General features: G+C 43.7%; 1 protein-coding gene across 7 annotated transcripts in view; it reads left to right on the top strand.

The window, feature by feature from the left end:
• nrxn2a (neurexin 2a) overlaps window positions 1-14213 on the top strand; it is a 612560-nt gene that overhangs the window by 574842 nt on the left and 23505 nt on the right. For 3 of the 7 annotated variants that reach the window (XM_061248033.1, XM_061248029.1, XM_061248031.1), the window contains one exon: window positions 1911-2000. The exons of the other annotated variants lie outside the window; for them this stretch is intronic. In XM_061248033.1, the coding sequence (XP_061104017.1) occupies window positions 1911-2000 (90 nt within the window). The remainder of the gene's footprint in view (window positions 1-1910; window positions 2001-14213) is intronic. 7 annotated transcript variants of the gene reach the window in all.

Here is a 14213-nt window from a genome sequence, read left to right as displayed (position 1 = left end):
AATAATCAAATAATTGTGGACTACAGAGCCAAATCAAGTAAAAGAATGACTTTTTACTGTCCCGCCATCACTTATTTGAGATCTCATGAGCCTAAGCAAGACTATGGCTGGCTTTAGTGAATTTTCTCACAGTTATGCTAATGACAGTACTTTATGTACTGATCTTTAACATGTAACATGGCATCTGGCAGGTTTCTCAAAGGCAGGTGCATTACATGATTTTCCCAGTGGGATTGTGTGCGTGATAGAACAGTAAGAGAATATAAGGAACTGATAAAGTATACAGTATATGCATCTATATAATCTATGTAAATAAATATGCTGAGAAATGCAACCTGTAGCATAGTGGTTAAGGTAAATGCTTTGGATATATGTAATGTAATGGGAGTATGACGATGTTCCTTTCACATGTTCTTCATTGTTTATACACCTAGATGGGCCAGGATTAATTTCCATTTTTTTCTTACATTTGATTTTAAAATAGTTCAGCAATCACCAAAAACACAGCAGTTTTTTGTGACACAGACAGTGGTCACTGTGTGGAATAGCTTGCCAGGACAGATTTCTTTTGTATTTAGTTTTCTAGGCAAACTGAGCAGTAGGTACAATTTAATGGTAGGAAAAGGTGAGCATTGCTGGGCTGAAGGGCCTGTTCTCGCCGTTATGTTTTGTAATGTTATGTGATGTTATGTTGTCATTTCGCTGTGAGGCTAAATGTTAATCAGAATCCGGGCCGCTGGCAGTAGTGTGATGTGTAAGTTGAAGCCTGCTTGTGGGTTTCACCCGCGGTGGTAATGTTGGGATGTGTCAGTGATATCTGCATCACGCTCTGGGAGATACTGTATGTGCGGTAAACGGTTTGACTTCCTGACATTCCATCGATCGGTTGTCACTGCAGCTCATCAAGCATGCTGTGGGTGCGAACCCCTCCGTGGCTTGTGTCAAGTTTCTAAATAAATAAACAAAATAAATGAAATTCTCACTTGTCACCACACCAGTGCTGAGTACCCGTCTGATAACTCCACCGTCTCCTAGGGACGGGAGGGTTCAGCGGGCCAGAGGTCCACTTTTCATTGCTCACTAGCGTCTCCTGGTGATCAATCAGGGACCTGCGGTCTGCTTACGAAAGCTGCACATTGCAGTCATGGTTTATTAAAGGGACAATAGGTAATTTCGGTCTTCTAACGGTCACAAGAGGAATTGCAGCAACAAACACACTCAAACCACAACACTGTTTATCCCTCCCCATTCCTCCTCCCACGCCATTGGCTCTGGCAATTAGAACCAAATTTCAGCCCATGAAGTTATATTATTGGTTGGTATTTGGTATGCTGAAGTTATAAAATTGTCTATCTTCAGAATGCACTGTGGTTTAAAACAAGAAAATGTCTTCCTGTCTCAATATTTGGGAATATAAATGTTATAAAGTGTATTGATTGTGTGAATTTATGTTTTTTAAATGACTATGCCATTGTATTGATGCTACATTTTCTAATTGCTGATTTGCTGCTTGTTTTCAAAGCTACGTAATTTAATTATTTTTATTTAATTATGCCACTAATGTCTGCTGTGTCTATGACTGCTTTGGTATAATTAATCGGTAAATTTGTTTTCATTCTAAAAATGTAAATATGTTCTTTCTAAATTGTGACTAAATATTTTAACTCAATTCCTCATTAAAAAACACCTAAATAATATGGTAACTAGATTGCTGTTAACTTTCAAACCATTAACCTTCTAGTCCAATCAAAAAAGAGATTAAATGAAACCAGTAGAATTTTTTTAAAGCTTTACTATTTAACGTTCATAACCTGCTAAACTTTGACCTGTTGACCCTTTCTCTAACCATGTAACCTTTGAACTTCCAGATATTAACCTTCTTTTAATCTGTTTCTCCAAACTCTCTAAAGGGGGCTCTGATAATGAGCGGCTGGCTATTGCTAGACAGAGAATCCCATACCGAATCGGTCGGGTAGTTGACGAATGGCTACTCGACAAAGGTAATAAAAATCAATTAATTAATTAATTACTTAACTTTTAATTAAGTAAACAGGTCTCTGTGAGAGGTGCAGCAACCCACGTTCCCCCCTCCACACGCAGCAGGAGGTCATAAGGCCATTTTGATTTTGATTTGATTTGATGTTTCTTTGCATCAGAAATGTTTGAGCCTGCCAATCTGAAATGAGCTCCATCTTGGTTGGTGTCCCCCTCGCCCCCAGTTTTTTAGCGGTTCCTGTGCGTTCCCTGTGCTGCCAAAATGGCCAATGTACAGATACAGACCGATTCGTCCTTTATTTAGTCTCTATCGCAGTTTCTCTCTAATCACAGAACGCGCTCAATGCCATTGTCAAGATTGGTGCACCGGCGATCCTGCGGCCGGTATTCAAAGGCGTCTGAACTGCAGGACCCTGTAATTATTCCAAGTGGGCATGCAGCCTATTAGCGTCAAGCGCATTGAGTAATTGAGTCATTAATAAAGACTTAGTCAGCGCTTAATAATGCGGACCTTAGAATAAAGCCTTACCAGACTCAAAAGGAATACGAAAGTGGAGAAAGTATGCTGTTGTTGGGTGGGAAAGATTGAAGCTGAAACCCTAGCTCCTTGTTCCTCAAATTATGGTCCTCGAGGGCCTGCTGGTTTTCCACCTTCCCGTTACCTGTGAGTCCGGTGTGATGACAGTCTGGCCAATCAGTAGCACTAATTATTCAGTTAATTACCGGAGAGGACAGAAAACCAGAGGATCCCTGCACTAGCTCCTAGTGCAGCGACGTGGTCATCTTCATTCTTGTCCTGGTTTGCCTCGTTACCTACTACTCCCCGCATTGTTTGATTTCCACCTCCTTTGTTGCGACCGGCCAGTCGTAACATAATTGGGGGCTCCTCCAGGATTAACCTTAACCAGGTTTGTGCCCACTGTGGCTGGCACCCCCATGAGGGGGGGGGGGGGGGGGGGGTGTATGCGGCTGATGATAGCGCCACCCTGTGGGGGAGGCCGGTTTTACCGTCAGCTGGGAGTGCTGCTGCTTTATTGCTCTCCCGCACCCCCTCTGGCCAACTGCCCTCCCGCTACCTGGTGTCTGCCTGCCTGCGCAGGTGCGGTCCTCCACGGGAATGACTGCACAGCCCAGGCAATTTTGTTTGTATAGTGCTTTTCACAGCAAACTGTCCCAGAGACAGGAAGTGAGAAACAGGAAACACACTCTCTGCTGAAATGACGAAGGACGTCGCAGCAATGGGACCTGCCAATAATGGGGCATTTAAAATGGGCATGAAAGCCAAAACTGCAGATAAAACGATCAAAGGAACTGGAACGCAGTGTCACAATGTATAATGTGATCTAAGGCATCCACTTTAATTAATATCCACCCAACTGTGATAGGGGAGGCACAGAAATTAAAGTGCTTCAAACAGTTCAATTTAGATAGTTTAAATAATTAAGTGTGTTCCGTGCAGCCTATTGTACAGGAAAGATTATCTTGATTTTATTTTACCTGGGAACAGTGAATTTACCAAGATAAACATACCCCATCTGGGTGCTCAATTCAGATTGTACCTGCTCAACCCTCACCAGGATTCGGTTTAACCATAAATACTTTATGCTGATGCAAGTCATCCCCCTTTTGAAAGTGGCCAATAAGTGTTGGGCCCAGGTGAGTCAGACGTTGGCTGACCTGAACGGTCTTTGGTGTTGCACCTCTTCAGAGCTTAAAACCCGAATAACCCGGAGATAACCCCGTGTAACCTGTTCAACTACGCTCCCCATCACAGACACTGCCTGCTGCTCTTGTTTTCATTCTAACTGTGTCATTGTGGGGTCTTGTGAATCCTCCTAACTATGCCTACTGTTTTGTTTTATTGTTTTTAAACGTAATAACAATGAATAATTCAAAAACAAACGCTAGAAATCAAAAAAATAATTATCACCTTTAAAAGTTAAAGGGACTGAATTTTTGTGTGTTTATACATCGCAATTACTGCCATTGAATTGGTAGTAAAATCCAACAAAGTTATTAAGGTTGGAGACTGATGTGACCTTTAACCCTTTGAGTGTGAAAAGTTCCTACTGCAGTAGATTGTCTATGTGTGTTTGGGCTGCTGAAGGTGCTTTATTATCTGACTACACTGATGGGTCAGATCCTTAGCTTCTCTCCCGCCCTGTTCTTTGGAGTATTTACTAAAAGTGATTATGCAAATGACTACAGCGACAAAATAACTGTTAAAATATACAAGGCAGCTGTGAAATCATTCCCATAAGTAAATATTCATTAAGGCAATCCAGTTAAATTAATATACACTATAAAAAACATGCTACAGCTGAGTGGCTGGTTATATTATGGCAGTTATGCATGGATTTTACACCAAGCTATGTGTACATATGTGCCAAGACATTGCTAGCAGCTAGCTAGACCTCAGCCAGTGAAAACCACAAAGCCCAAATATTTAGCAAGCTGAATTCACAAGTGCAATAATGTGCTACATGTTTAGTTGCAAAACACAATATTTCAACCAACAGATAAGCCTGCAAAAGATATTTTTTGAGCGAGCTTCATTACTGCATTAGTTTACATTTGGGCTTAGTTTTGTGATGAACAAAGTCTTCATGCCAAATAATCTTGAAACGGCCTGGGGTTTGTTTTGCTCACACCTGTTTCTGAAGTTGAGCGAGCACTGATTCAGTGACTTTAATGGAAAACTTCCCCCTCACTTTACAGTGGATTCATTGTAATTATGTACACAAATAATGGTGCAGAAGCAATAACGGTTTAAAAAAGGAGGCATTGAGCCACAGACAAGATTGAAGTTAAATTACCACCAATTTGAGTTCTTCAGTATGTCTCGGAACAACATACAGTCTAAATTCACTGAACTTGACCATTTTGAATGAATTAATTTGTTCATTAAAGTAACATCATTGTTGGAGTTGTCTTAAAATTAATCTCCATATCATGAAAAGCGTACTGAAATTACCGTGGAAAACAAATTACCCTGGGGCATGTCATCCTTGACATAAAATAATTCTAGTATCGCCCAGGAAGTGCAGGAAGGCAATTTTTACTATGTCAATATTGTCTTCCTCTGGCAACCATGGCACCTGGCAAGGTCACTGATGAGTTTTCAGATTGCAGGTTTCACATTGTCTTTTCAAATATCCTCGCTCTTGCTTATTGGGAGTGGTAATTTTGGAGCCATCTTTGTGAAAGAGACATGCCCCACTTTGAACATGCCCTGCATTTGTATAAAAATGAGTCATTTTAGCACTGAAATTACAACACGTTTTCAATATGGTATACCTAACACAGGCAGCCCACTGCGTTGCTATTTTGCTGCTAGCAAATCTGTACTTTCTACCCACTGTGGGTGCTTTGTGTGAATTGCACATCCTTTTCTTTGGTTCTCTGAGATTTTTATAACAGGCACAAAAGCATCCCAGTTCTTTTTGGGTTCCCTCAGCAACATCCCATCTCCCTACTTGACAGGCGGAAAATCAACCAATGAAAACAGGGGGCACAACAAGGGGCTCCATAGTGGCTAAGGTTAATGACTGGGACCAGGAAGGTTGGTGGTTCAAGTCCCGGTGTAGCTACAGTAAGATCCGCACAGCTGTTGGGCCCTCGAGCAAGGCCTTTCACCCATATTGCTCCAGCGGGGATTGTCCTGCTTAGTCTAATTAACTGTAAGTCGCTTTGGATAAAAGTGTCAGCTAAATAAAGAGACAACGCAGTTCAGGGTCCAGGTCTCTTTTTGAGTCAGGTGTCTTTTCCTGTCTCTGTTACCTAAGATGTACTCGTGAAAAGGGGTTCAGAATGTGGCGTCCATTTTGTGGGAAGAAAACAGAGGAATCGTGGCATAGCCGAACCCTGCTTTCAGCAGACGACACGGCGAGTCAGACATTACTATTCCATCTACAGCACCTGCTCAACAAAGACAGGCCGATTTCTCTGGAGGAGACAGAGAAATAACACACCATTTTCATTATTAATAAGACACATCCTTCATTCACAAAAGGAATATAAATACAAACCGTGCCTCCAGATGACTGACAAAGACAAAGACGTGTTAACTAATGCGCACAGCATCACTGAAAAAGATTTTTTTCTTCTCTCTCTATCTCTTACTCTCTCTCTCTGTAAAAAAAAAAATAAAATTCACATTGCTTTAATTCACTCGCTCTGGGATTTATCTACTTGTGTCATATTTTCCTTTTTTAAACAATGCATTTTTAGTTGCAATTTTCAGTCTTCACAGCATATGCTTTTTAACGCTGGTGGCAAAATTACGAGGGGGCTAGAAACTCACACCTGCAGAAATGAGAACACATTTTAGCCCATTCTGCAGACAGATGGTCTCTATGTATGTAACGCTGTTGCTGCTTTAGTACCACAAGCTTATACAGGGAAACAAATCGGACAGAGAAAGGTTCACTTTCGTGTTAACGGATTGATTTTGGCCATTACAGCACAGTAGGAGGTTTCCCTTCTGAGGTGGTGGGGTAATTACATGTCACATGTAAGACAGAGAAGCAGGACCCTTGAACAGCTGGTCAGCTGACCTCTGTGGTCGAGGAGCAAAGATAATATTAGGAGCACTGTGTTTGTCATTACCAAGGTTAGAGGAATTATAACCTTTTTCAGATTAATTCATTATGGCCCTTTATGTAATGAACCACAGCGAGTGCACACATCTCTGCTAACACTGTAGCACCTACCCTCCTGCCACCCTGCACTCAGATACTGTACGCTGACCAGTGCACAGGAAGTTGTGTCCAGAGGAAAAAGGAAGTCACTTTTGATGAGTAGGGGGAGGAGGGGCAGGGTGTAAGGGGAGGGGGACTCTTACTACTCAAAGGGTTAAAGTTTTTTTTTTTAACATCTAGATTTCTAAATGGACACAAATAATAGGACATTAAGCAGAATTTAACCACCTAACAGTTTATAAAACCTAACCACTAAAGGCCCAGGAAATGGTCATAATGCGGGCTGGAGGCTGGGGTGGAGGGGGGGTTTGGGGACAGGGGGAGCTTTCTACACGTGCTGTCACCTTTTTCAGTGTTTAACTTACAATAGATGAATCTAAGCAGCTATCTTTGCTCGACTGACATGGCTTGATTGGTTGATCAGTCGGTCGGTCCGTCAGTTGGTTGGTTGTTTGGCTGAGTAATTGATTGGTTGATTTTCTGACTGTTCTATTGATTGGATAATAGACTCGTAGGGTCACACTATAGTCTGCATTCCTGAAAACGAGTACACCTTCCCATGGAATAGGAAAAATCTCAACCCATTTTATATGAATTAGTTTAATTCCATGAACATGGCTATAATAAAACCATAGTCAGCAAGAAAGAGGACACAACAAGGCCCAGGAGCTCAAGTGGGAAGCCAGTCAAGTGGCCAAACACTTGTACCTGCTCCTGCCCCATTGGCTCATCCTGTTGGTCTCGAGATCGTGCATCACCACCTCTTCCCTCTTCTTCTCATGTTGTGGAAATTTGAAGAAGAAGAAGAAGAACAACAACAACAACAAGAAATAGCATTTTACCTGGATGCAGATGCAACAAGTCCACTGGGTTAGCCCCTGTCAGTGCCACCAAAAGCCTGCAGAATTGTGGTGGGAAGTTCTCGCTGGCGCATTGCTGAACACCTGACATTTAATCTAACCCTCCCAGACAGGAGAGTCATCACCCCAGAATGAGAGGCCATCTGCAGAGTGCTTGCTGCTGGCTCTGGTCCCACTGCTGGCTGACAGGGAATGAAGGTCCAGGTGCTTCATCAGTGGCTGCTGGTGTGGTGGCATCACACTGTGGGGTTCCTCAGGCCAGGGGAATACCTTCAGTGCCTTTTAAATGCTGCAGGATTATACAGCCTTTGGGGTTCAACCAGGAGACCACATTTGCTATAATACACTTAGAGTGTATTTTTTTTATCTCAAAGTGCTTCACAGTGGTCAGGTTAACTTGACCTCATCCATCATCCATCCAAAGGCCTGTGAAGTCGTGAGCAAGCAGCACTCTTCAGGCTGGTCTGAACAGCAACGACCAATCAGAAAATCTTTCACAGGGATTGTCCTGTGTCTGTCCAGTGAGCCTACAGCAAAAGTGCCATCGTACTGTAGAATGTTCCATCACTCCCCACACTGCCGGGAAGACAGCAAAGTAAACCACTCCCAGATTTGCTTCCAGCCCTACATTTGGTTGTATCAACAGGCTCCCTGATTGGACTGGGAATCAGCTGGCACCCCTGAATCTGCTAGGAGACCTACCAGGCAGATGAAGTTTGAGGAGATATAAATAAACAACAATTGTAGCAAGAGGAAAACTAAATGTAGATGAGTTCCTGGCCCGTCACGGTTCGTCAACAAGAACGAGCCGCGTGCCACGGTGTGAGATACCAGCACACGAACGCCGTGCCAACAGAGCTTTCTTTGCCCTGGCTTTATTCAAACACGCACAACACGAGACCGGCGACCTTGTCTCATCCTCCTTGCCGACCTGCGGCGCAGAGAGAATTATTGTTCCATTCTCTGAATCTGAATCCTTTATTTCCATTTTGGGATGACGTCACCGTGCTGGATATCAAATCTCCTTCGCAAACATGATGTGGCCTGTGAATAGATAATATCTATTTTAGGCAGCACCTTCTGTTTAAAATGGAGGGTGGAGGGGGGTTGGGAGGGAGGGAGGTATCTTATTCCTGTCTCAGACGCTTTCCTCCTGAATAACGGCCCGTTAGCCTGCCGTGTTCTCGTTACCGCTGCCTGTCAGCTGTGTTTTAGCTCTTGTTGTTTCTATTTTTGCAGCTGATAGCTCCAGCTGTTTCCTCATTTCCATATTTCATATTCTCTCAAATCAAACCCCAGCTTCCACCCACAGCCCAGCACACAAAAGAGCCCTCTAATTTAACGCTGCTTCTAAACACTTCTAAAAGACGTCTGAACCATTGGGATAAACCGGCAAATTCTTGCAGTTTCTGAAGGCGCATTCTGATAATTAGAACCAATAAACACACCAATAAACAGAGACCAAATAAATAAAAATAAACATTTTTTTATAAACAACGCCTTCCCAAACAGCAGACAGACTGGGAGAAAACTCAGAGGGTTAAAACGTTTTCTGACAAAGAAAAAACAAATCTTGCGTTCTAAATTAACCAAATTTGATTTAAAAATTAATCAAAAATTGTAACTAAATATGGTTTCTTCTCATCTGCTGAAGTTGGATGCATATTTTAAACATTCTGATTAAATTTGAGAAACCATTTATGAGATCAAGGTCCCTTTAACATTTATCGTTTTGTTGTTTTATTATTATTTGTGTTTTTTGCAGTGGCTGTACTATAGCTATTGTTTGGTTTAAAAATGTTATGATGATTATTTATCAAAAAAACTGAACTAATACATGTTCCCTGTTTGCATTTGCCTGTAAGATATGAAGAATGTTATTCCAATGTCCCCCTGCCCTCTCTGTGTTATTAGCATAGTTAGTCTGAGGAAGGGTTTATTGTGTACATGCTGCCTGGTTCAGCTATTCTGGTCAACCTGCTCTCATGGCCCCAAAGTCAAACAATATCTTTGTCTGTATGTTATATTAATATTGCCATATGAAGGTGTATTCTCCAACACAGGACTCCAAGAGGTCCAATTTTGCGACCAGGCAGCATATCGTGTCTGTGTTTTTTTTTTTTTTTGGTCTCAATGTATCCTTGCTTTCAGGTCCTCCCACACCCCCAGACCTTTCCCAGAATCCCTGGGGAGGCCCTGAGGGTTCCACCTGCCTGCTCCTTTTAAAGGAGGAGCATCAGTTCTTCATTGGAAGGGGTAAAAGGTCAAAGATCAGCCCAGCGTGTACAGCGATATATGAAAACACAGCCCAGTATATTTATCTGCTCATCAAGGCTCTGGTCTGTTAGTCGTCATGCCACCGTGTTTAGAAAGGTATCGATAATATTGGGTGTGTAAAATGTGTTTATTTAACCGGAGATGCCAGCCTTTCCTCTCGTCTTTCTTTTTCTGACTTGAGAAAACGACGCCTGTTGGACATATAGTGTCGGGACTTGTTCAGCTTGTCAGTGATTAAGTTTCCAGATGTACACCACCAGCATGAGAATTTGACACCTTTTAGCTTTGATGCTCCTGTGCCTTGTGATAAGACCCATGGGAGTCTCCTACAGTACAGTGTCCCCATCGCTGCACTGGAGCATTGACTTTTCTTCTTGTTCCAGAAAGAATAGCACCCCCTACTGGCCCACGTGCTGCACCATTTTGGTTTTCCTCAATGGTCTGTTGTCTTTAATGCGAACCAAGCCCTACCCTGCTTAGCTCCAGCTGCAGTCAGGTCGAAGACCCAGCTGTAATAGCAAGTTGGTCATAAAGCTGGTCTAGGTGGGTATGAGCTGGTCAACCAGCATGGCCATGCTGGTCATAAGCTGGTCAAAATGCTGGTAACTTGTCTCAGCTGCTAGCTGCTCAACCAGCTACCAGTTGTTTCAAAACATAGCTTGAGCTCGTCAAAACATGTCAAGCTGGGAGCTGGTCTGAACTGGTCAACCAGCTAAACCATGATGAGCAGGGGAAGGCTATCATGTGGTTCAACATAGCTTTAGCGCATCTTCTGGCATTATTGCTTTTCCTCTCCCTGTTACCTTGCCTGTGATCCCCCTCTCATCTCTTCCTCCCACACCTTCCTCCCTCTCTCCGCTCATCTCAGACACTTATTCCCCTCGTTCGTCTCTCTCCATGCAGTCAGGTGCACACAACTCTGAGCGAAAGGAAGAGTTTGTCTTTGAAAAAATATAGGCGGAATGCGAAAGCTCTTAGATTCTTTCTCACGGAAAACATCACTGACTGAAACCAAAGAAAATTGATTTCTCTCCTTTTTTTTTGGGGCTTATTATTTTCCGTTCTGTCGGAAATGTGTTGCCACCTACAGTGACTCTGCAGACTTAATGTAAATAAGAGAGTGGGTTTTGGAGAGGCTGGAGAATAGAAAAGAGAATTTGAGACACCGCATAGTAGTGCTCATCACCAAATATTCCTGTCCAGGTATCCAGGTATCACACACCATGGGCTCATTCCGATCCTTTCTTTTGTCTGCCCTTGTCTCTTCGGTCCTTGGCGGACCCAGAAATCAATCGAGATCCTCCATCTTTAAGGACGTTCCAACCTGTTAAATGCTCCAAGAAGGAGCTTGGAGGCTCCTGAAGAATTCTTGAGCAAGGAAACACCAGCACCGTCCATTTTCCTAACACACATTTCCTCCATTCCTACATCCTCACGTCCTTTCCTTGCTTCAAGCTCCACCCACCGAAGGACGTAGGTGAAAAATAAGTGTTCGGAAAGAGCCCTCTCTCTGCTCTCTACCTGTCTGCCTAAGGCAAAACCACACGGAAGGAGGGCAGACTGTCCTGCTCTCCATTTAGAAAAAAAGCATTTCCCCTTCAGCGAGGCTCGCTCGTGCGCTCTCCGAGAAGGCCGGCTCATTCGTCAGCTGTCATCTGCGCAGACGAAACCGCAGCCCCTCCACAGGTTAGGGCCTGTGAGGCCAGCACCGGAGCCTCTTAATCCAGGGCCTGGAGGAACACGTTGTGTCCATTAATGTCCTCCACTAATGTCTAGTGTCCTCCGAGTGGCTGTTCAGTATATTTTATTGCTTAAAGACCCACTACGATCCCGGCTAGATTTAATATACACTGTCTGGAAGGATATATAAATATATATTTATGAAGTCTCTACGTCTGCCGGGGGATACTCATTCCTCCATAGAGAGAGGGGGGTAGACAGTGGTCGTGACTGGAAAGTGTAGGTGTGTGTGTGTGCAGGGAAGGGGGGCAAGGTTTTGTTACAGAGAGGTCTGCTTTTAAGGTCTGATGATTTTAAAAGTGGGGTTAGGGGGGTATTCATAGCTCTGATAGTTTGCTCTTGATGCAAGCTGTTACCTTACAGGTACAATCTCAGGAATAAAGGTACGGAAATTAGAGGTAATAAGAGGTACAAATGCTTGTACCTCTATGGGTACTCTATGGGTACATAAATTTGTGCACCTAGCCAGCAATATATCATTCATTTGTATCCTGAACATTGCTTAACTTTTAAGGTATTTTCCTACCCTCAGTGACACCTGGAAGGCAGCAGCTTTTAGGACTAGAGAACTAGTGGTGACAGATTAGTAAACTAGCCGGCTTAGTATTTTAAAGAAATACTCTTTTGTCTCACTCTTGTGTGCACCCCCGGCCCAAAATGAATAGAAAATGCAGTCACAGTGTGGACCGAGTTGGGTCAGAATAACAGTAACACATAATGGTAAGGAACAAACATTGAACAAACAACACTGTCAATAATGTTAAATGGCACTGGCAGTAATAACAGTGGTGTTACTACATGGAAATTGGAAAAATAGTAATTACCATTGGAAAAGCATAAAAGTGGAAAGTGATTTGATTTAGGGCTGTGTGATGCCCAGTCCTTCTCATTGTCATTTGTCCTTTCTCTCTCTGCCGTTCTATCTCTCAATCACTCTTCTCTTGCCCTCTCAAATTCAAATTCAAAGTGCTGCATTGGCATAATGATTTCCACTTGTATTGCCAAAGCATGGCAAGGAACATGTGAAGTACGTGAAACAAAGAATAATAACAAGAAATGGTTCTCGCCCTCCCCCCCTTCTCTCTCTCTTCCTCTCATCCATGGTCATGCTTAGATATCCACACTTTTCTCCAACCTCCCCATCCTTATGGTTTCAGCTGGTGTCTCCGTCTCGGCATGTTGGCTTCCAGCGGGTTTTTCACTCAGCGGTCTGGTGGTCTGGCGGTTTGGCGGTTTGGCGGTCTGACGGTCGGGCTCAGACACGTTAAGGGGAGAGGGGGGGTGAGAGTCTGTGTTCTTCCCGTCTTCTTTGAGCGCCTCTCAGTGAGTTCGAGCACTGCCAGTTCTCTGGGTGCAGAATGCACTGTGTAAGCGAGCAAGATGTGTTGTTGTGGTAACGACGGGTTGGAACTGAAGGTGTGTCCATGGCGACACAGAGCCAGGAGAGCAGACTGACACACGCTGGGCTGAAGCCTTCTCTCCTCTCCGGGCAGAGAGCACTGAGCAGGGCTACAGATGGGGGAGGGAGACCCTGAGAGCAACGTGCTTATCAATATTAATCTGTGTGTGTGTGTGTGTGTGTGTGTATGTGTGTGTGTGTGTACCCATGTGTGTGCCTGTGTGTGTGTGTAAGTGCTGGGGTGAGTGTATCTACAAAATCTGTCTTAAGGTGTGTGTGAGTGTGTGACAGTGTGCACAAAATCTGTCTTTGGCTCTTTGGCGAGGTGTGTTTCCATGCCAATGTCTGTCCCACCCTATTGGCTCAACCCCACAGCGCCCCCTCTCTGTGTGCAGGGGCACTGCAACCTCCCTGATCCCCCTGCTGATCCACAGCTCCTCTGCTGGAGGGAACATCTAATCAGAGCGCGAGAGTGTGTCTGTGTGTGTGTGTGTGTGTGTGTGTGTGTATGTGTGTATGTGAGGGGAACATCAAATCAAAGCGCTAGTGCCAGGGACAGGGACACAGAGCCAGGCCAAAGATGCCAAACATCTGGCCCCAGAAAAGCAAGGCCACTCTTAGCCTCCAGTACTGCTGAAACAGTGTAGCTGTTAGCCCTTAGCCCTTAGCCGTTAGCCCTCGACAGACACAAATGTTTTGGCAAACGGGATCTGCTGTCTCTCAATACAGCTGGTCTCCTAAGAAGTCCTTAAGCTTTCTTAAGAACCACATCCTTTAGATCCTCACTGCTAAAACAAAAAAAAAATGTCAGGTGTAGTGAATATTTTAGCCTGACTGATTTCTTAATTTGCTAAATAAGACAAATAAATAACATTGTCAACTTAACACAGGCTAATATTTTCTATTTTCTACTTCAGAGTAAAATAATACGATTTTAAGTCTTATTACAAGATATTTTTTGCAGCACTTGATCTGGTCAGGGAAAGGAGTGAAAGAGGGTGATATCCGGGCTGGTTGCCAGACTTCCATCCACAGATGCTACAGGCTTTGGGAGAGGAAACTTTAAACCAAGACAAGACACAACCCAGATCCCGCTTCTGTCCACAGACAGGGAAGCTGAGTCCTTAACATCCCCCCACAGGGGAGATTTTAGCCCATAAATAGGTTCCTGTCCTTCCGAGTAATGAGTAGAGTTGCTACGAGCCAGTTTCCCCCACAAAATATTTTTAAGTAAACCTGCAC

This window comes from Conger conger, chromosome 7 (genome assembly GCF_963514075.1).
Source record: "Conger conger chromosome 7, fConCon1.1, whole genome shotgun sequence".
Lineage (NCBI taxonomy): Eukaryota > Metazoa > Chordata > Actinopteri > Anguilliformes > Congridae > Conger > Conger conger.
This window is presented reverse-complemented; position numbering and strand designations above follow the sequence as displayed.